Source organism: Marmota marmota, unplaced genomic scaffold (genome assembly GCF_001458135.2).
Source record: "Marmota marmota marmota unplaced genomic scaffold, marMar, whole genome shotgun sequence".
NCBI lineage: Eukaryota > Metazoa > Chordata > Mammalia > Rodentia > Sciuridae > Marmota > Marmota marmota.
Genome location: NW_025999842.1, coordinates 46,217,296 through 46,241,078, shown reverse-complemented (window position 1 = coordinate 46,241,078; position 23,783 = coordinate 46,217,296). Strand labels below are relative to the sequence as shown.

Below are 23,783 nucleotides of genomic sequence, written 5' to 3'. Positions count from 1 at the left end.
TGGATATTATTCATGATTAAAAGGAGAAGATTCCAATATGCTGCCACATGGGAGAATCTTAATGTTGTGCTGAAGTGAAAGAAGCCTGTCACAAAGAAACATGATTCCACTAGTGTCAGGTATCTAGAGTAGTCAAACTCAGAGACAAAAGACAGAAAAGTGGTTGTTGTGGGTTAAAGGAAGGATGAAATGGGTAGTTATCATTTAATGAGCTCAATATTTCATGTTTTAAACAAGGAAAAGAGTTCTAAATCTGGATTGTGGTGATGCCTGCACAACAATATGAATGTACTTGATGAATGAACACATGAATGTACAAGTGTGTACTCGAAAACACTTGAGGGGATAACTTTTATGTTGCATGTGTGGATGTGTGTGCATGTGTGCATTATCATAATAAAAAAACCAGCACATTCTGAGAGGTTGACCATAAGTGAAACTGATCTAAAGTATTAAACATTGAGTGAATTGAAAACATAAAGATGAATCTTTAGCAAAAAATTAGTGAGAAACATAGGGTTTCCTTTTTCCTTATTGAAGATGTTATTTGCAGGGGGGGTGATTTTTAGGTGTACAGCAATCTTGGGCAGATGATGCAGAGATTTTCATATGCGTGCTGGCCCCATACATGCACAGCTTCTCCCATGATCAACACCACCTCCCAGAGTGGTACATTTGTTACAATTGAGAAAACTGCATTAACACATCATAATACCCGAAGTCTATAGAGTATACTAGGGTTCACTCTAGATGTGCCATCAGTGCCTCAGGACAAATATATAATAACATATTTTCTTCATTCAAATTTCATTGCCCTAGTAATCCTTGTGCTCTGCTCTTCACCTTTCCACCTCCTAAATCCTGATTTATTTAATAAAAAGTAAAAAAAAAAAGTCATTGATTGTAAATTTGTGCAATGATCTGCCTGAAAAATAATAGCTTCTTAAAAAAGAATCTGACACATCAAGAGGCCAAATAAGAAGTAAGGAATGTTTCTTACAGGCTTGGAAGGTTCCCTTGTAAGAAAAGAATAAACAAGGTGCTATACATTGCTTAGAGATTTCTATGCCACAGAGTTAAATGGAATACAAATGTTCCACATCTTCTATGCCATGTCTTAGAACATACCCATTTGTCTAGATCCATAGTAAAATGGTACCAGGGCCACTTGAAATGTAAGATGCTGATTGGAGTACATTAATAATACTACCAAAATTGGATCTACTTACAATTTCTTTTCCTCTAAATCTGTTATGTGGATTGTAATTAACTTGTAAAATTACTTTATAGTTTAAATCAGTCTTGTCCATGATTAATTTCTATTCTATTTATAGTTTTCTTGAGTATAACCTAAAACTAGTGGAGAAAAACATTTTTCCTTTCTTAGTTCATTTGTTAAATTCTGTATTTGTTAAAATCTTCCAACATTTTCAGATTCAGTAAGTAAATAGGTTATTTGTCAAATTGATGAATGTAAATGCTTATCATTTCAAATAAATTGAGAAAACTGATGAGGATGATGATAGAGCAAAATTTTACATTCTATCACATACTATTACTAAGAAAATCATGTATTCCAACCCACTGCTGCAAGATTGTAGCATGAAAACAGCAACTAGTATGAAGGCAGAGAGTTTAATTAACTAGTTACCTTATATTCTGAGCACTATTTATCTTTGCTTCCTAACCTGACCCTGACTTATTATATCAGTATAATGATAATGACTCAGTGCTGAAAGGCAAATGCTCATTAGTGTTTGGGATGGATTTTCTTGGTTGTACTGTATTTGTTGTAGTTGTGTCCATTGTTTCAGTAATTTGAGATTAATCTATAATGAGCTTCCTACAACTAATTAGGCAGAAAGGCTGCATTTGAATATTTGTAAAAACAAACGAAAGTGAGGTATTTCTACTAAGAAATATATTAATTTTACTTTTTTCTTAATATTGTACTGGGGATTAAACTCAGGTGTACTCTGCCACTGAGATCCACTGAGATACATTGCTGGCCTTTATTTTTTTATTTTGAGACAGAGTCTTCCAGGCTGGACTTGAATGAGTGCCATACCTGCATCAAACTCCTGAGTTGCTGGTATTATAGATGTGCACTACTTTGCCCAGCCAGGAATATATTACTTTTAATACTTGCTCACAATCTGGCTGATAAGCAAAAGATGCGGACATCTACTATTTCTATATTGTGCTCTCCAATTTTATTGGTTATTACCTTAATTGAAAGGTTGAAGAATAAATGTGTGTAATTAAGTAAACAAACACTGGTAGGTAGTATCATGGTGGATGCTTCCAGATCAAATGTTATTTTTGAAGCCATTTGACTTTCATAAAAGATTCTTCAAGTTTAAAAATATTGTACTCACTGATTTCAGTTTTTCTTAATGTTGTTTTTTCTAATATCTGAGAGATTTGACTCATTCTTCTCAGCATCTGCATTGACACAGTTGAACAATCCCCCCAACACACCCTATTTATTTTATTTATTGGTACCAGGGATTGAACCCAGGGGCACTTAACCATTGAGCCACATCTCCAGCCCTTTCTATTTTTTTTTTTTTTTTTTTTTTTTTTATTTTGAGAGGGTCTTACTAGGTTGCTTAGGGCCTCACTAAGTTGCTGAGGCTAGCTTTGAACTGTGATCCTCCTGCTTCAGCCTCCTGAGCTGCTGAAATTATAGGTATGGGCCACCATACCCAGCCACCTTTCTTCTTTTTTGACATATTTAATTTATCACCTCTGAATTTGGAATGCCTAGGATTCAATTTTAGGCACATTTTTAGTTCTATACTTTCATTCTGGATGGTCTTAAACAAGGGCTTAATGTTAATGAGAATCCTTTGCCAGCGTTATCCAAGTTGATATCATGACTTCTAATCTTTCCCTTCAACCTCAGTCTGATAAATTCAATTCTCTTTAATATTTCTATGTTGATTATCAATGTGTATTTCAAATATAAGCTAAAACAGAGCCCGTTATGCCACCCAGTATGTAAAACCTACCCCTCCATCACTTTATATTATCACAGTAAAAGCTTCTTTCACAAATAAACTATGAATGGGGTGAAGTTACACAGAGAATGGCAAATCACTGAAGTTTAACACATGTTTAGAAAGATGATTAGTGAGAAAACTTATTCCATGTTTTATAAATGCTGAATATTTTGTCCCTTCCAAATTCCTATGTTGAAATCCTAACCCCTAGTGTGATGCTATTAACAGGGAGGCCTTTGGGTGGTGATGTGGTCATGAGAATATACCCTCATGAATGGAATCAGTGTCCTTACAAAAGAGACCCCAAAGAGCTCATTTGTTTCTTCTGCCATTTGAAGCTACCACAAGAACATGTCCATCTATAAACCAGGAAGCAAACCTTCACCCGACACATAATCTGACAGTGCCTTTACTCTGGACTTCCCCAGCCTCCAGAATTCCCAAGAAATAAATTTATGCTGTATATAAAGCACCTAATCTATGGCATTATGTTATAGCCCAAACAGACTAAGATAATGCTATTCAACCTAAGAACTGGTAGAAATTATATAAATTCTAAAAATGCAAACAAAATTTTATCATAAGAAACCAATTATTTAATCTCTAATTTAATCCTTAGAATAAGATTGTTACATTATGAATTGATGTTTCTTCTTATTCATTCACTTAATCCTTCATTCACTTAATAAAAATGTATTGAGTGTTCTCTATATGCTGGACACTGTTCTAAGGACTTAGAATGTAGTATCTTTAAAAAATTGAAATATCATATGGTACATTATTAATATGCAAATTTTCATGTTTTATGTAATAGTAAATATTTTTAATTTATATTCAAAAAGTTAAAAACAAATATTTCCAACCTCATGAAATTTTCTTTTAGAAATGAAAAAAAAATAACATTCAACATAAATAGTAAAATATACATACATGGAAAATTATATTGTGTAGAGAAAAATAAAGCAAGGAAGCGGTCTAGGAAATGGCTGCTGTTTTAAATGCAGCCCTCAGGGAGATCCTTGCTGAGAAGACAACTCCGAATATAACCGCAAAAGAGGTGAGAACACAGGCCGAGTGGAAAATGGGGAAAACAACTACAGGCAGAAGAAATAGCAAGCACAAGGGTGCTAAGGCAAGAGGGTGCAAAATGTTAGTGTTCAAGAAATCCAGAGAGGCAACAAGCAGGGCAGCTGAAAAAGGGAGATCAGTACATGAAGCTAAAAATGAAACAGGTTGAAGAATTGGTCCTATAGGGACTTATGAGTCATTGTGTTTACCAAAGTGAGTGTGGTGGGAAGCCCTTAGAGAGTTTCAGTAGAAGTGGTGTGATCTGGTTTTTGTGCCAACATCACTGTGACTGCTGTATGGAGAAAATACTGAAGAGGAGAGGAGTGGAAACCAGTCAAGACTAATATTCTGTACAATATAGACACTGAAGTTGGTTGTGGACTACATAAATGACTAAAAAGTCAACACAAATCCATTTATGGAGAGAATATATTTTCTATTAACCACAGATCCTACTGCTACACCAAACAAGGTCTATCTAAGTAGGATGTTTTCATCATGTAATCTCTGTAGTTGGATTTGAATTCCCACTTTAGCAGGGTTTCAAATACTACCAAGAAATAAATTCAGTGATTTCAAAAGCAGCCTTGTTCATTGTTTCCATGCTTTAGTTTGATGTAATTTCATTTGTGACCTTTCAATTTTGTAACTTGTGTTTTGGGGGTTATATAAAAAAATTAATACCAATAGCAGTGTCAGAGATTTTCCCCTATGGTTTCTTCTCATCATTTTATAGTTCCAGTCTTTAATTTATTTAAGTGAAATTTTTTATATGTTGTGAGATAAGGGTCTACTTACATTCTTCTGCAGGTGGATATCCAGTTTCCCCAACATCCTATATTAAAGAAGCTATCCTTTCTCATAGTATATTCATAGAAGCTTGTTGAAAATCAATTGACTGTAAATGTGTAGATTTATTTCTGGGCTCTCTATTCTTTTGCATTGGTCTATTTGTTTTTATGCTACTATCATACTTTTTTGACAGTATACACTGTAGTTATATTTTGAAGTCAGGTAATATAATGCTCTATTCTTGTACTCAAGATTGCTTTGGCTATTCAATCCTTTGTATTCCCATAGAAACTTCAGGAATTTTTTTCTGTGAAAAATATCAGTGAAATTTTAATGAAAATTCATTAATTTTTATCACTTGGGGGTAGTAGGAACATTTTAATAATATTAATTACTCCAATCCATGAACATAGGATATCAATTTATTACTGTCTTCTTAAATTTCTTTCATCCACATTTTATAGTTTTTAGTGGATGGGTCATTCAATTTTTCATTTAAACTTTTTCCCTAAATAGTCAATTTTGTTTTATTTCTGATGTAATTGTGAATAGTATTGTTCTTCTGGCTTCTTCTTTTCAATAGCTCATTAATATTGTATAAATATGCTAGATTTTGTATGTTGATTTTACAATCTGCATTTTTACTAATTTTTTAAATTATTTATGACACTTTTTGGTGGAATCATCAGGGCTATTATATAAAATGTCATCTGCAAACAGAGAATTTACATTCTTCCTCTCCAATTTGGATGTATTTGATTTATTTTTCCTGCTTATTTACTCTGGCTAAGATTTCTAATACTATATTAAATAGAAGTGGTAGGACTGGGCATCTTAATTTTGTTCCTGATGTTAGAGGAAAAGCTTTCAACTTTTCACCACTGATTATGTTACTGGTGGGTCTATCATACATGGTTTTATTATATTGAGATATATTCCCTATGTACATAAAAGGATGTTGTATTTTGTGAAATGTTTTTCTGTATCTATTGATATAATTATACTATTTTATCTTTCATTCTGTTAATATAGTATATTACATGTATGTAATTGCATATACTGAATCATCCATGCATCCCAGGGATAAATTCCACTTGATCATGCACAATGATCCTTTTAATATGATGTTAAATTCAGTTTGCTAATGTTTTATTGATGTTTATCAAGGTTATTAGGCTTTAGTGTCTTTTTCTTATCATACCATTGCCTGGCTTTGGTATAAGGGTAATGTTCTTCTCATAAAATGCATTTGGAAATATTCCTACCTCTTCAATTTTATTGAAAGAGTTTGAAAAGAACTGGTATTTGTTATTCTTTAAATATTTGGTACAGAGAAAAGAATATGAGTCAGTTCCCTTATCCTTTACTGGACTGTTTCAGGTTTTCTATTTCTTCACAATTCAATCTTAGTAGATAGTATGTGTCTAGGAATTTATACCCGTTGTCTAGGATATACAATTTCTTGACATAAAATTGTTCATAGTAGTCTCTGATCCTTTATATTTCTGTGGTATCAATAATCATATCTTCATTTTTAATTTATAGTTATGGTACAGATATGTAATATCCCTCAAAAGTTCATGCAACAAACTTCACCAGTGAAAAGATTTGATTAATCCACTAATGTGGATTAACTAGGTAGTAACTGTAGGCAAGTAGAGTGTGATTAGAGGAAATAGGTCATTGGGGGCATGTCTTTGGGGTACACATTTGTTCCTGGTAAATGAAGCTCTCTCTGGCTTCCCTCTTGGCATGGTCTGATCTGTTTTACTCCAACATGCCTTTCCTCGATGATGTTCTGACTAACCTTGGGCCCAGAGTTATGGAGTCGACTACCTATGGACTGAGACTTCTGAAACCATGTGCCACAATAAACTTTTCTTCTTCTACATTGTTCTTGTTAGGTATATTGTCATAACAATGCAAAATCTTACTAAAACATTTATTATTTTATATCTTTTATTTTATTTTATCAATTGTAGAGGAGATTGCTGATTTTGTTTAAATTCAAAATATACCCTCGGTTTTGTTTGACTTTTTTATTGTTTCTGTGTCTTTATATCAATATTTCTGCTCTGATATTTCTTATTTCCTTCTCTCTAGTAACTCAAGGCTCAGTATGTTTTGCTTCTATTTCTTTGAGAAATAACATTAGGTCTTTTCTTTGAGATCTTTCCTTCTTTTTGATGTAGTGTTTATTGCTATTAGCTTTCCTCTTGGAATTGCTTTTGCTGAATCCTCTAAGTTGTAGTATGGTATAGAATTTTAGTAGTGTGTCTGTATCATTTTATTTGTCTCATTTTTAATTTATTTGTTCCAATCATGCCTTGGAAACATTCTGTATAATTTTTGTGTATTTGTAAGTTTTCCAAAATTTATCCTTGAAAAACAGATCCTTGTATAGGAATCAGTAATAAGAGTATAAAAAATAATTTGATATGAAAGAACAATGACCTTCTTTCAAGACTGAAAATTCAATCATGTTTCAAATGTTTAAATTAAAAAAAACTTGAATAGATGATGTATTCTGTCCTTCATTGTCATAAAAGGACTCAACCATTACATTAATAGTTCTGGGCTTTAAGATTCTTCTATGTTACTTAAATAGATTCTAAAAATATAGTTATACTACTTTGAATTCCTTCTAAATTATAACTCATATTTAAAATTGTTAACCCATCTTTCCAAATATGTCTGTATGAAGTCAATTCGTAAGACATTTAGGCTAAAACTATGTGTGTAGTATGATCTCTGTAGCTGCAAGACAATCTTATTTGTAAATGCCCTTTTAAGTCTAAGAAATAGACATGAAATAGAAGAAGTGTTTATTAAGCTAACCGGGACTCCTACACACTGCAAAATTAATTCCCCTCACTCCTCAATTATTAGGCATGAGTATGACTTCAATATATGTTTGCATAGTCTATTATCAGCTGGTCTTTTGTGTTTTATACCAACTACCAATCTGCCTTTTCTCTAAAGATATCAAAGGGCAGGACTGAAAAAAAAATTTAAAAGTCATAAAATGAGATCAGATATCATGACACATTCTCATGACATCTTGTCAGAATATAAATGTTTGGAAATTATATTACCATTCAAGTCTCTTTTATTGTCTTTTAAATTTCTGTATGCATTTGTTTGTCATATTGGGTATTTGCATACATATCACTGGAACATTTCATCTTCTATTCAAGTTTATGCTGATCCAAAGTTCTAATAATTGACATAATTGCCAGATGGAATTTAGTTGGTATATGTTATTATCATTATTTTAAACGTTTTACAATCACACTGTAATGTGTATTCTGCTAATCTAGATATTGAGGCACAGCATGATTAAATCATTAGCTTAAGATATGCTATGAGTAAACAATTGGAAAAAGCCAATAATTCTTTAGTAATAAATGTAAAAACAGTCTTCTTATAAAATAGGCAGTTACTTTCTTGTCAATAATTTTTTAAATATTTTTCTGGTGCTTATCTTGAATACTAAAATGTGAAGAAATCTCTCAGTATAGTCTTTAATGATTTAATCAAGAAAATCTAATGATTGCTACTTATATTTAAGATAGTAATTTATTCAAAGTGTTTCACAGAGGAGTCAAGAACATATCAACAAACTATTGGCACTTATCAAAATTCATACATCTCAAAACAAACAAACAAACAAACAAAAAACAATAGATGGTCAAACTTCTTGTTGAATTAATGACAAACACACATTTACTGATGTTTACCTATTCCCAACAATACCACTGCACTTGACTCCCAGTTGGATAATAGCTTATATTATGCTGAGTAACCTATTATTCCTTTATACTCTAAGTGGAAAAGACAGCTTCTATGCCACTTTAGAGGCACATTGGACTCTACCAGAAATAAGAGATCTAGTTCCATTCTTTTTTGCTTACATAGAAGACAAGAGAACAGAGTACAGCATTCTTTGATCATAGACTACATGAAAATATATACCAAAAATTCTCAATATATATACCAAATAATATATACCAAAAGTGCTTCCTAGCTTAAGGTTCTCAGACACCTGTTAGAAAATGGTGGCATAGTTTGGGTTCCAGATTCAGACTATTCCAGTCAAAATCCAGACTCTCTATGCTAAGCTTTGTAAAGAAGGCCAAGTTTCTTAACTTTTCTGACCCTACTAATATTCTTCAGCTATTAAATAGGAATAATAATACTAGTTTTCTTATGGGATTATTATGAGAAGTGAGTAACATAATAAAGGATGTCCTTATTTTCTCTGTTGCCAATGCATTAAAATATGCTTTTCTATGGTTTTGCTTCCTGTGTTAAGTACTATAAATATGTTGCCACAGTTTGTTATTACAAAGAGTGAGGTCGAATGAGAAGTGTGGGGTTCCTTCTTGTCTATGGAATTACATAAAGCCTGTTTACAAAACCTCCTTGATGTACATCATTAAATAATAGACTAAATAAATTTTATTTTCTTTTATAGATTAACTATATTCTCCTCTTAAAAACATAGTAGGTTGTCTTTCAGTAAGTTAGAGAAGGCTAAAGTAAATGAAAGGGAAAGGGTGGGCAACACCCTAAAATATCAGATCATTTGAGTACAAAGCCTATGTATATTGTGCAGTTACAGGTATTGGAGTCAGTAGCCCTTAATTATATACAGAATTTCCCCACTAGTTAGGATTGTTAGGATGACTGAACTCTAAAAGATGCTTTGGAGTATTCATTCATCTTTAAGCTATCATAACACGTGGAAAGAAAACAGAAAAACAAATCTGCATAATTCCTTTTTTTTTTTTTTGTAGTACTTGGGATTGAACACAGAGCTGCTGTATCATTGGACTATATCTCCAGCCCTATTTTATTTTATTTTTGTGACAGTATGTCTGTCCCAGTATGTCCTCAAGCATGTGATACTTCTACCTCAGCCTACTGAGGAACTAAGATTTCAGGCCTGGCTCAAAACTACATGATTCTTCAGATTGTGTATGGTAATGAATAACTGGTGATGCAAAACAAATTTGGGGAAATATAACTGCCTTCATTGAAAAAAAAAAGAGCTTTGGGATGAATTCTTTGACTTATGAAATTAATGACAAGCATGTTGAACAAAAATGATTTAGTAAAAACTGGTGATTCCACCACCCAGCTGTAAATTAGAAAGAAAAATGCTGCTATATTTGATAACAGATAAATAATGTTGTGGTAGAGCTCAAAGGGTAGTTCAAATGATTTGTGCAAATTATATTAATAATTGACTCTCATGCTCTATGTGCAATCTAAAAGAATAAGTGGAGAGTAAACCAGAACAATAAACCATCACTATTTATTGATTTCCTATCCCAGGAGACGACCCAAGTCAATGGACAGCAGACATACTCTTGATTGGGAAGGCAGACTTTCAATGATCATATGAAAGGGAAGTACTGCTGTGATCGATAAAGGACCAAGCTGTCTTTATCCAGAGGAAGATAAAGTCCAATTTGAGGGTAGGATCCACAGGGAATTCATGCACAAGGTTAATTGACCTAAAGCAAGATTGATCAGTGTGGTAGATGGCCTGACCACTCCCAGACAATGCACAGAGAGTTCTTCAGAAATATCACTAACTCAGACCTGACATTCAGCTGCTGTACACTAATATGGGTAGAAATAAATCTATGTCAGTTGGCAATTTAGCTGCAGCACTGAGCCCTGCTGCCACTCTGTTACTCAGGTCCAAAGGGTCAGATATGATGAAAGGGGCTCCGCTATATGACCTACCAGCTTGCTCACTCCTCCAACAGCTATCTGTGGCTCTTGATTACATACAGATCCCACCAAAATGGGCCTAGATTCTGGAGAATGGAGGTTGAACTTTTCTGCCTGATGTCAATCTAGCCCACTGGATGGTATTTCTCTATACTTTGGCAAACTCTGAAAACCATGACCTCTACAGTGTATTGATCTCCCATTAAGTGTTTTGGCCATTTGCACCAGTCCTCAGATCTCTAGCTGCATCATCTCCACACTGGACTAAGAAGGAACAAATAAGTGTTTTTCCTATGCTAATGCCAGAGAGTGAAAGAGAAACAGGCCAAAGTGAAGAGGTTACGTAAGTTCACCATTTCTAGTCTCAGTCTAGGACCAATTAAATTAACCATTGTATTTGGAATAACAAAAAACGATGGGAACATTTTTCTCAAATTCCATCCCAAATCCATTTGCAAGCCTAAATAATTTTGGTGACGGTGATTCTTGATTCATAACTTCATCCTGAACTGAATGTTGTGAACAGAAAGAAGGAAATTAAGCATAGAAGGCACTCAGGCCTATGCAACACACACTCTAATGACTTCCAACATCAATTTTATATAACTACAAGGCTTGTTACCTCGTTTAGAGGCCCAAGTTTAATTTGAGACTAACTGTCACAGCTTGCACAACTCTCAGTAATGAGAGGCAATTTACTCAAGAGCCTTGTTATCCGAGAGCCTTTAAGAGCACATACAACATCAGCAGAGTGGAAGCACTGTATTATTTTAAAAGTTAAAAATGGCACTATCATACTCCCTTCATGTAAAATTTTATTGATCCATGTTTTCATCAACTCTAACTAGTTAATATAGATTCAGTTCCTAAATCATTAATAAACCATTTGCATGGATCCATTTTAGTTGTGCTTTAGAAATAAATGCCACATATTTGTAAATGACTATATGCCAAATGAATAGGACCCTTTGTTCATTGTATCAAGAAAATAACAGCAGGTGATCAGAAAGTGTATCCTTTCACCCTAAAAAGTACCAACTAAATAAATAGCAAATGCAAGGTACAACAAAAGTGGAAAATGATAAGAAAGTGGCACTGTACCTGCTGTAAATCCAGTGTAATTGTCACATAATGGTATTCGATTCCATTCTTAATACTGGGACTCTGCCACCAAGTGTTCTTTCCATCAATAGCATTCGTAATAGGGTGTCTCTCTATTGAGTCAGCAGCAACATGTGAAAGGAAGAGAAAAGAAAATCATATAATGAATCTGTAACTGTTTCTTTGAAGAAAAACGTAAAATTAAGGTAAAACAATCCTGTAAAGATCAAACATTAAAAAAATAGTAATCCATATCTTCTACAGAATTTATCCAGTGACACCTTTTCCATATATCTGTACAATGTAGTAGGAAATGACCAAGATCTCAGGATAATCAAGAAGCAGCTATTCAACACTCCAGCCATCAACTACTACAATGGGCAACTTTGAAGATGACTACAGAAATTAAGGATCAGAAAATAATATTGAAATCAAATTGATGCATCAGTCATTCAAAAAAGCAAAATCTGTACTGTTTGAGGCAACTCTAGTATACCATCAACTTGATTAACAGAAACATAAAATGCTGAACTGTAGTTGAAACATACTTGAACATTTGCTCTTCTGACAAATTCTTTATTACCAGAACTTGGACGATCCAGTATTTATCTGGTTTTAATATAAACTGCTATCACATTTATCCTATGAGATGTTTTACAACAAGTCTTTAGATTGTCATTTTCTACCACTGTTAAAAAATATAATGAAAGATACCTATGCTTCCTGTGCAGCTTTTTTCTAGCCCCATAAATCACTACTGTAGTGGAAGAATCTAGATAATAATGGCAAACAAAGAGATTGTAAAGGTTAAATTTAAGTTTTGCTCTCCTGTTAAGTTTAAGTTTTGCTTTTCTGTAAATTTAAGTTCTGTTTTCCTGGAACCCGAAACTTATGTTAAAAACAGTTACTTATGTCAAAATGTACCCTGACCCAACACCCCCTGACAAAACGCATGATTATTCTGTAATGGTTATTTTGTAACAATCCCACCCTCGCACCCTAACTGCCATATGAACTTCCCTGTTTAAACACTGCATAAAAACTCTGCTTAAGCTGTGCTCAGGGCTCCAGCTTCTCTCAGGAGAGCTCTGAGCCCCAGCATGCTGGTCCAATAAACCCTTTGCTTTTGCATGAGATAGTCTCTTGGTGGTCCTTTCCTCCGACGTTTGCCCGACCCTAACAAGATAATGCATATGAAACTTCATCCAACCAATAAAACACAGGTTTTTCCTCACCTTATTCCACACAGTTGAGAAGACACCCAATTGTGAGAATCAAAAGGAAGACTGGAAATAGCAGGTGAGATATGGACAGCCATGGCCAATCGTATTGTCCTTTGATATGGCTCTCTTTGTTCTTACAAGCTTTGGACCTCAAAGATGCTCATCTCTTCCAAATTAGCTCCACAGATTTCACAGTAGAACTACCCCTGGCCTCCACAATCCTCATTACCCTTTGGATCATAGTCTGAAATCTTTGTGTCTCCTTTTCCAAATAATACAAGCTATGTTTATTTTTTTTTTTTTTCCCTCATCTAAATGGGCCCCATCCACACATGGGTGAGAATGGTGGGAGTGGAGGTTGTTGATGTTCCTGTTTCTAATTTTAAGGCTCTAGTAAAAGTGTCTACATTCCTCACACCTCACTTGGAAGTCAGCACATTTTTCCTCAGAAATGTAAACAAAATGGGAAAGAGCTTCCTTGGTTTTCTTCCATTCATTATGGTTTAAGTATACTTGGGGTGTCACTCTTGAGAACTTATATAAAACTAATTATTTGGGAAAATGTTTAAAATTAGTGATCTATGAATAATCCTTCAGATTAAAACCTAATCTTTTTTTTTAATTGAAAGACTACCTCAAATAATGAACAAATTACACCACTGAAAGGAGCAATCATGGATTCTCAATTTGTCTACATAATAAAGTTATCCAGCCATATATTCTAATGATAATGATATAGTCTAATGATGAAAGAGCACACAATTTGGCACATGAAGAGCTGTCATACGAAAAACTAGCTATTCTTCCTGGTGCTGCCATTTAGTACTTAACTGACCATGGACAAATTGCTTAAAATCTGTGTCATCCCTAAAATAGGGATAACAAAAACTTCACTCAAAGTAGTGGTTTCCAGATTCTTAACTTTCAGACAAGAAGTAATTTTTTTAAAAAAAATGTATGAGAGATATGTGGAGTTGATATAGGAGTTCAAATTTATTTTTTCAAGTATTAATAAATCCTGATCTACTAATTATCATTTAATATGCCATCACTTTTATTTCACAAAATAAAGGACATTTAGAAGCTAACAATAGGGTTTTGGGGGGCATTTTTAAAATTTTAATTTGTTATATATGACAGTGGAATGCATTACAATTAATATTACACATACAGAGCACAAGTGATTTTTCATATCTATGGTTGTACACAAAGTAGAGCTAACAATAGTTTTTAAAAGTCATAAAATCAAAATAAAGGACAACCTGTAATCCCAGGGCTCAAGAGGCTGAGGCAGGAGGACTGCAAGTTCAAAGCCAGTCTCAGCAAAAAACTAGGTGCTAAGCAACTTGCTGAGACCCTGTCTCCAAATAAAAGCTTAGTGCCCCTGAGTTCAATCCCCAGTACCCCACTCCCACCTCCAGACAAGAAAAATTCTTTAAAATGTATCCTTTTAGTTTTCATGAAACACATGGAATGTTGTGCTCATTTATTTTACATGTCTCTGACCTGTGAAAACATTTTGTATCCAAATCCTTTACTTATAGGGTTGCTAATGAACTCTATAACTATCAATAATCTAAGCTTATTGTGCATATAGATAAAATACATTGTGAATCTGTTCAAAGTGTATACCTTACTGAATTTTAGAGACAAATCGCAATTAATAAAAAAATTGAAAATAATAGAAATCAAGCAAAACTAATAAGTCTTCCATGCAGTATAAATCAGTAAAATAAAATATCTTTTAAAAAATTCATTAAAAACTATTTATTAAATTTGCCATTTTCAAATTTGTGAAAATTATTATATGTCAATTTTATTTAGGTAGTCTTCTATAACCATCAGTTAAACACACAAAGGCTATGACTTTGTCTTTCTTATGGTATGATATTCACCTTTCAAACATAGATATTCATATTCCAAATATTGTATGAGATGATAGGACAGGATAACAACATTCCATTTTTATTGATAAAAATTTAATTCCACCAAGCAGCTGGATGGACTTTATTTTGTACCAAGTCTTATGTCATCAACAGTCCACTGAGATAAGGCATCCTGTCTCATTAATGAAAAGTAAAATTGCTGAATGTATTTAATAATTATTGCTAGTGAAATTATGTTTAGCTAAGGAAGATGTCATCTTTATAACAATAAGCAAATATCAGAAGCATAACTAAATATCAAACAAATGCTCCTGGTGGTGTGAGTGGGTGCTGAAATTGGCACACAGAAATCAGAACACCAAATGAAATATTGCTGGCATTGCTTGTGAAGAAAAACAAATATCACAGCAAACATTCCCCAAACATCTTCCTGAATCATCTTTATAGACTGTGGGTTTAATATGTGATAGAAAAACATTCACACAACCACATTACCAAATAGAATTTGTGACTCGTAGGTAATTGCGAGAGAGCCTGTCTAATTGGAAATTTTGATATCTGCCACCTCAGGTCAAATTGATATGAGAATTAGTCATGAAAAGGAGGACAGGGAGATGAATCAACAATTAACCATAATCCCCATTATAAAAATTTAATCATAATTAATTTGCAAATACTGATTAATTGCTGGCAGAGTTCCCTTATTTAAAAGGGGATAGAAACATGTAATATCCTCAACAGGGAAAAACTATACAAGTCAACCAAAGGGCTAAACTGCATCTGAAAACTGGCTGGGGATCCAAGGAGGCAGACCACTCAGACTGCTAATTTTTAATTGGGAAGCACAGTCTAGTAATAGTAAGGAAGTTCAAGTTTCATTTTTTATATGGTATTAAGTGCAAACTTTCCAGATTTATTCTAGAAGTTCACTGAATTTGTGGAATGTTATCCTTTATAGCTCCAGCTTTACTAACATATGTTCCTGTGGTTTATTACTAGATTTTTATTCTTGTGGGGTTCTATTCTTTCTAAATTTCCAGTACTAAAACATGATTTTGAAATGTAGTATAGCTGGTCATTTATAAACAAACAATATGAAGTAAGTACAGCCTGTGACTAGTTATAAAAAATACAACACACATAAGTAAAAATGGGAAGGTACAAAGCAAACCTGGTGTGAATTATGCTATACTAAAACATTGATTCAGTTTTGGCTTTAATTTGAAAACATGGGGTGAAAATGCCTAAATATAGGTATATTCCACTGAGACCCAAGAGACTCTGAATACAGAACTTTGAAGGAAAAAGTGACACAGAAGGTCTTAAACTCATTTTGGCAAGTAGATTTCATCTAGTTTCCAACCAAGAGTCTCCATTCAGTTATTTTCCAGTCCAATCTTTGCATTTTTCGTCCTGAACGTATCAATTTCTTTCTTTGTATAAATATATATTCATGTATATATAAGGTAAATATATATGTATGTATATATATGGTAAATAAAGGTACTTACCTTAGAAACATATTTATATACATATATATACACACATGTGAATTTTAATGTTCTTTACCTTTATAATTTCCCCTCTGCCCATCCTATCCTAAACACAAAGCTATGCATTTCTACCACCCCATCCCTATCATCCATTGCACTACGTCCGTATTTCCAGCCTTTCTCAAATTCTGCACAAAATCATTTGTTCCTGAGCTCATAGATGTTTTTCTCCACCAAAATTTACCCTCTTTCCTAATGAAATGAAAACTTATAATCAATCAATTCATTTCTTCTCAAGCCTTTCCTTGGATTTTCTTGACACTTTCTCTGTAATGTTGCATGAAAATCAGTCCAAATATTTGCTACTGCCTTTTTACTCTATATGGAATTCTCACCTTATTCTCATTATAGCTCAGTGGTATCTATACCCTAGGAAGCTCATCTGAATTTTTACTTATTTCCTGAGCAGATAACCCAGACTCACATCTTAAAAAGGAAATAAGATCATCTAGTAAGAATTTCCTGCCAACCACTCTTGTATCTGCCACTACCCATCCTTCCTTTTATTCTAACTTGGTCAATTAAAAAGGTATATATCTCCTCATTTAGGCTTTTATACCTGTGCTTAATGATCATCTCTCCTCACCTCTTAAGAGACATCACCTTCAACATCATTTTGTTGACAACTTCCCTCACTTTTCCCTGTCACCTCTAAAACCAGCTCATCTGTTTACTGTCTTTGAAAACCTTTCCAGCACCATATACTCCTCTGTAAAACCCTCTATTCTCTTTATATCAAGAACACTTTAAAAGACTATTCCTACACTCCCCTTTTGTCCTCCTTATTAATTTATTAGCTCTTCAATGTTGTCTTTGCTACCGTGAGTCCACTGACTCCTTTAACAAGATGACCAGCAGATACCTGTGTTGTCAAAACCTAGGAAAACCTATGTTATCCATGTTATGCTTTTCTTTCTCAGTATTTTGGAAGCAGTTGACACTATACATTACTCTTTTTTTCCTGAAAATTTCTTCTTAATATACATGATGCCTCATTCTCCAGATTTTCTTCCTTAAAACCTGTTTATCTTCATCCTCTCCTAGATTCCACTTAACCATTTCCTTGAGCCTTTAATGTTTCCCCAGGGCTCTGACAAACGTGGGAAGTGTGCTGTGACTTACCATTCTGATCCCATACCATACCAATACAGACTCTAGAAATCAACAAAAGTCCATCATAGCAAATAAAGACTTCTGATGGTTGCCCTCTTTGGTGTCTCAATTTTTTCTAACATTTTGTGGTATATGAGACCATCAGTTTTAATCATAAAAGTAACAATATATTAATAAATATTATCTCAAAATATTTAATGATTTCTTCATCTCTAAATTAACTATAATAGAGAGAATTATGCATTCTTCTCTTTAACTCTATCAAAAAGGCACAGTGCCTTCCAATTTCCTTTCTGAGATTGAAAAAATGCAAATTGTGAGAGAAACCTTTAGTCATTTGGTAAGCTTAAAAAATATAGCAATGGAACTACTCTGCAGGATACTAAAATGGTAATGATAAATACATTTCATTACACATTTGTCCAAAACCCATAGAACATACCAACAAGAGGGAGCCCTACCTAATGTAAACTCTGAACTCTGGTGATAATGATGTGTCAATGTTATAAGCAAAAAGTTACTACATAGAGGTAGATATTTAAAATGGAGAAGGCCAGGCATGTATTTGGGGCAGAGGAAATATGGGAATTTTTCTGCATACCTGAGTATGCTCTAAAAGTAAACACTATAAAAGAAAGTTAAAAGGTACATTTAACAAATTTAAAAATAATATAATGATGAAGCTTTTTCCAAGTTTTTCATCATTACTCACATCAATTGATAATAAATATTTAGTTTACTAGTTTCTCTCCTTTCTATATAAATTGATATAGATAGGTAGATGATATATATGATTTTCTAATGCATATCTATAAATCAACTTTCAACTCTAAAATTATCTCATACCATTCTTCCCTTTGCCATACAAATTCTTTACTTGTTAAGACACAGTTCTCTGAATACTTCTTGCTGTTTTATACCTCCAAGACTTGTGTATGCTTTTCCTTTTCCAATGCTTTTCACACATTTAATCTTACTACTTTGTATCTTCTGAGAATATGAGTCACTGTCTCTTGGAAATCCTTCAATGACCTTGGCATCTACATGGAACCTACATGTTCCCAGTTTATGTTTCTCTTTCCTGTTTCCCCTCCAAGTTCTCTAAGTCAAGGACTGCATATGATTAAGCATCATGTTCCAGTATAAGACATAGGTAGAAGCAGCATTTAAAAGCTTGTTGAACAAATACACTAAATTATCTGAGGTGTTAGTGTGGTTCATAGAGGTGACCAAGTGGGCTTTCCATGCACAAACAATCCTGTTTGTGAGACCCTTGGTAATCTGTTTCCAGTCTTTTATGTTTGACTCATCTCTATTCTCTGCCCTTTGACACTTTCAGTTCTACTCATTCCTAACTACTGGTAGCTTCCTGAACAAGTAAATTTTTTTGTCTTATTCTGATTTCTTTTCCTAAACTTGCTTTTTTTTCCTTCCCCTCTTCTCTCTTCATCTACTCAGCTCATACTTGTCTTCTTTGCCAACATGGTTATCACATCAGGTAAGCCTTCACCTATATCAAGATTGAATTTCTGAGCCTTTTCGCTCTTCTTCAGGGTCCTATACTCCTTCTTTGTACTTATTACACTACATAGCAGTAGCCATTGTCTTGCCCACTGACTCTCTTGTTGAGGCTAAGACTACTCCTTATTCCCAGTAGAACTTAATCATAGTACCTGACACACCAGCAACCGATGAATAACTAAAGCCTCCATGAAAAATCACATCCTCTGATACCATTCTGGAGCCAGGAAACCCAATGACTGATTTAGTTCTTCAGCTAGAAAATTCTCTCCAGCCTCTTTGCCTGCTACTTTTAAAGAACCCCAAGACTTTAATTTTTGTTGAATGACAGAAGGGGGCCATATACAGGCTCACATTGAAAAAAAAGATTTTAAGAATTCTTAGAATTATAAGCTCTTTTAATTTCATGGGACGTGCTCTTAAAATCTCTCAAAAATATATCTTACTGATTGAAAATAAATACACGTGATATACATACGGTATGGATTACTGCTGTTTTGATTGCAGATTCGACACTGAGGGTTCCGCACAGGCTGCCCAGGGACATGCTCTACCAACTTGCAATACATTTCAGGTCCTCTTTCTCCACATGTCGCATTGGTTGTGATGAGGGCATTGGAAGCAAGATTTAGGACAGCAGGGAATAAACCTGAAAAAGATGGACAAATGAAAGCATGTGAGCCAGTTTTGATTTTGCTGTATTTTAAAATGCTTAATTAACATGGGATATTTTTCAGAGCATTAAATTAATCCAAGATGAAATATTTAGTGATAATGAAATACCTGACAATAAATACTACATGTTATCAAAGGAAGAGATTTTTTTTTTCTTTCTGGGTCTTAAATATGGGAATATGAGGCTGTCTATTTAATTTTTAATCTCTAATATTTAATTATAAAGAAGTTCTTGTCACAGACACTTTTAAGTAATACTTTTCATTTGATCAATAAACTATCTTACTGAATCTTAATCTTCCCCTTCAGTTATTTTATATCTAGTATTAAACTATAATCACATGTAGTTTCTGCACAATAATGCACCTATGGTTCTCATGCTCACATTCTGCTCCAATTATCACTTGGTGTAAATGGTTGTTACAACTTCTTTATATCCACACTAGAAAAAATAGATAATGATGAAAGATATTGGAAAACTGCCCTTTACTGATTTCTGTGCTACATAATACCTTTCCAAAAATGAATCATCATAATATTAAATGATCATATACCTGAAAATATTTCTTAGCTACAATAAAATGTTTGACTTGCATACATACAAACTCAAAAGGGGAAGGCTAGAGAGCCTTCATTCTATCTGAAAACCCAGTGCAGGTCCTTCAGTTTCTATAACTTAATGTCAGTTCTGCTTTGTACATGTCTAGTATTTGCATTTTATAGACCTCTTTTCCATGACAGCACAGTAAAGTGACTCATCAAAAGCCACTCTATAACTGAAAAACTCTTGTTGGAGGAAATCAATTGGGAATTAAGATAATTTGATCACTTAGGTTGTCCAAGTTCTATGCATGTGCCAAGTAGGTCTATATCAGTTCAACTTCTAATACTGTCTTTCTTGACTAAATCTATGGCCTGATGTTTTACTGATACCCTTAAAGTTTTAAGCTTTTAAATTTATTCAGCCTATCCTCAGGACTTGGCACAGAAAAGCCACTCAGTGTGTTTGTAAAAGAAATGAATAAATAACTTATGATAACGATCATGATAGTTACTTTATAATACTTATGTATAATAAGTCTATGAGCAATATGAGCTATATTTACTTTTATTTTATTAAAGAAGCACAGGGTATTAAGTAAATTGTTCAGGATTACTATTAACAGAGCTATGCTTTGAGGCTAAGCTTTCTGGCTCTCAAGCCTGTCCTCTTAATCATTACACAGAACGATATCTTCAATGCAATCTGAAACCTACATAAATCTAGTGCTCATTAAAACTGGTGATCTTGATTGATCTTGGAATTGCACTGAAACAATAAAAGACCAAAAAATAAATCAGTGTTTATAAAATTTGATGAGATTTATAGGTATTTTTATTTGATCAATAAAGCTTCCTTTCAACCAGAAGAGCAAAAGCAATGATAGAAGAAATTTTAAAAACAATTTTAACTACTTTGGATCTTTATTGTAATCATTATCTAAATTGTCTAATCAGTAAGTGAATTCATAAGGCCAGGAAGCACTTCAGTTCTTTTCTCAATCACCCTCAGGATCTCCCAAATCTATACCCAAGAAATCTTCCCTCCCTGTCTGCACTTTCCAGGCTCTAAGATCCCTCTGATTTTCCCTTCCAGCACAGCAATCCCTCTCCTTAATCCTCTGGCTTTGTGCTTTTCTCCAGCTAATAATTATTTGAGGTTTCCAATTCTTCCTGGTTTGCCAGGAATTCATCACTTCCTGAAATTTTTACTTAATTTCTGTCTCTTTCATTCTTCCTAATGAATTTATCCCTCCCCACAATTTCTATGCTCTCTGACCTCCACACAGTGAAACATGCTACAATGAGATGTGAGGTCAACTAAGATGATCATTGGTCAGAGAAATGTTATCCATTCATAAAACATTATTTTTGTTTGTTTGTTTCATAATAAAGCATAATGTGCTATGCAAAAGGCAAGGTGCTCCTATCTTAAATGTCACCTAAAGGCCCATGTGCTAAGGCGTGGTGCCAGCCTATGACACTACTGGAAGATGATAGAAGATTTAGGAGGTAAGTTATACTGGAAGGGAGTTAGGTCACTTGGTGTGTGCCCTTGAAGGGGATATTTGAACCTCAGCACTTTCTCTCTCTTTTTTTTGTTTTTCTTCCTGGCTACTAGGAGGTAAGCAGCCGTATTCACAGTATGTTCCTGCTGCTATGATATTCTGCCCAACCTCAGGTCCCAAAGCAGCTGGGTCAACCATGGATTAAAACATCAGAAATTGTAAGCCAGAATAAATTTTTGTTCTTTACGTTTATTTTCTCATGTATTTGTCACAGCAATTAAAAGCTAACTAACAGTGCTATATAAAAATTGTCTAGTATTTATTTTATTTTTACCTTTTCTACGTAGACAAGATTTATTGAAAAATTTCATAACAATTTTGTGAATTTTGACAGGTTGTAAATTTAAACTGATTTTTATAATTATGTAGTCTACAGGGCACTATTTCTTTATTGTAGGCACTTTTTTTCTCTAGGTTAGTAAATAATATATGATCAAAGAAATAAGATTTGTGTGTATATCTCTGTCTTCTGTCATTCATCACCATTTTACGTTTAACTATATAATTATCCTTTCATCAAATATGTTTGAGAACCTATTATGCCAGAGAGTAAAATTTGGAATCATTAAGATGAGCTTATTGTGGGAGATTATGTTGGGCTAAATCTTAAAGATAGAGAAGCTTATCCGGTAGGAAAAAAGGTAGAAAGGAGAAAGCAAATGTACCCTGTATATGGGCTGTAAGCTAAAAGTTTGTGTGGATGTTGAGTACTTCAATTTGAAGTTGTTCTAACATGTAAGATTGTGTAACTTTATAGATATAGAAACATATAGATTACACATAGAATACACCTAATGGTTCACACACATACCAACACAAACCACAGCCTATATGTCACAGTTACCAATTTGTTTTAGTCACTATTTTTTCCAATTCTTTAAACATTTAATTTATGGTATAGAAAAAATAGGTAGAAGGAATGAAGAGATATGTTAAACCTTATGTTCCAAGGAGGACAAATACTCTTCTTTTCATCTTGGTGATTGTAGAAGAAGCTCCAGTTGTAAACCCCATATAGACCCTTCAAAGAAAACCAGCTTACCCACATAAAAGCCATCTCCAACAGCTGGGGATGTCTCTACAACTTCCCCAAGGTATAGTCATTTTGACTCTGTGATCTCCTCCTTTACCACTGACAAATCCTGACCTTTCCCATGACTTTGGGTCCTGTTGTGCAGGAATGAATAAGACTCTCCATAACCTGGTCTGGTGCAGTCCTATAGGGTCTGATTTGAGATGGTCAAATTACTTTCCCTGGTTCAAGCAGTCATGAGAGAAAAGCAAAAGGAAGATATCCAGCAGAAACTATTTTACTTGCATTTTATGTTCAGAAAACATAGAATTAGATTACATCTCAATTTCCCCATAGGAATAAATGAATAAAATGAGAGCAAAATGATCCAACTACAAAAGGATTATAGATATTGAAATAACATTGATTCAGAAGCTATTTTATGTTCCTCATATTATTTAATATCCCAATCATCCCACTGTGTAAATCTTATTAATTCTACTTTATAGAAAGTGTAGATAAATAATGTAGAGAAAGTTCAGCTTGAGAATATGAATTGAACTCAACTCTTTAAAAAGCTCATAAGACTTTTTATTTCAGGTTTTTGAGCCAAAAACCTGGTCCTCTATAAAGCTTAGCAATGTATATATTTAAATTATTATTTGCCACTCCATTGTTCCATTGAGATTTCTACCCATAAAACTAAAGTTCTTAAAAAAATTACATTTGGTATTTTTCCCTTCTTTCTGTTGATATTTTTTCTATTATACTTATTGATCACTTGTTCAAAATTAGCCTTTTCACAATTTAGTTGCCTTGCATCGTGGTTAGAGAATAGTTGCTTCATGAAATTTTATCACTATTTTCCTGCTTATTTAAAAAAAAATCAATAAAGTATATTGGTCAGGGAAAGTCCTCAATTAGTTGAAAATGATCAATTTAAAAGTCAGTCAATATCTCAACTTTTGTTGAAGCTTCAGC

The 23,783-nt window shown here is 33.6% G+C and overlaps 1 protein-coding gene across 8 annotated transcripts in view; it reads right to left on the bottom strand.

The window, feature by feature from the left end:
- Lama2 (laminin subunit alpha 2) overlaps positions 1-23,783 on the bottom strand; it is a 559,330-nt gene that overhangs the window by 407,398 nt on the left and 128,149 nt on the right. For all 8 annotated transcript variants that reach the window (XM_048798152.1, XM_048798156.1, XM_048798128.1 and 5 more), the window contains exons 2-3: positions 19,486-19,656; positions 11,712-11,824 (exon numbers count right to left, since the gene is read on the bottom strand). In XM_048798152.1, the coding sequence (XP_048654109.1) occupies positions 11,712-11,824; positions 19,486-19,656 (284 nt within the window). The remainder of the gene's footprint in view (positions 1-11,711; positions 11,825-19,485; positions 19,657-23,783) is intronic.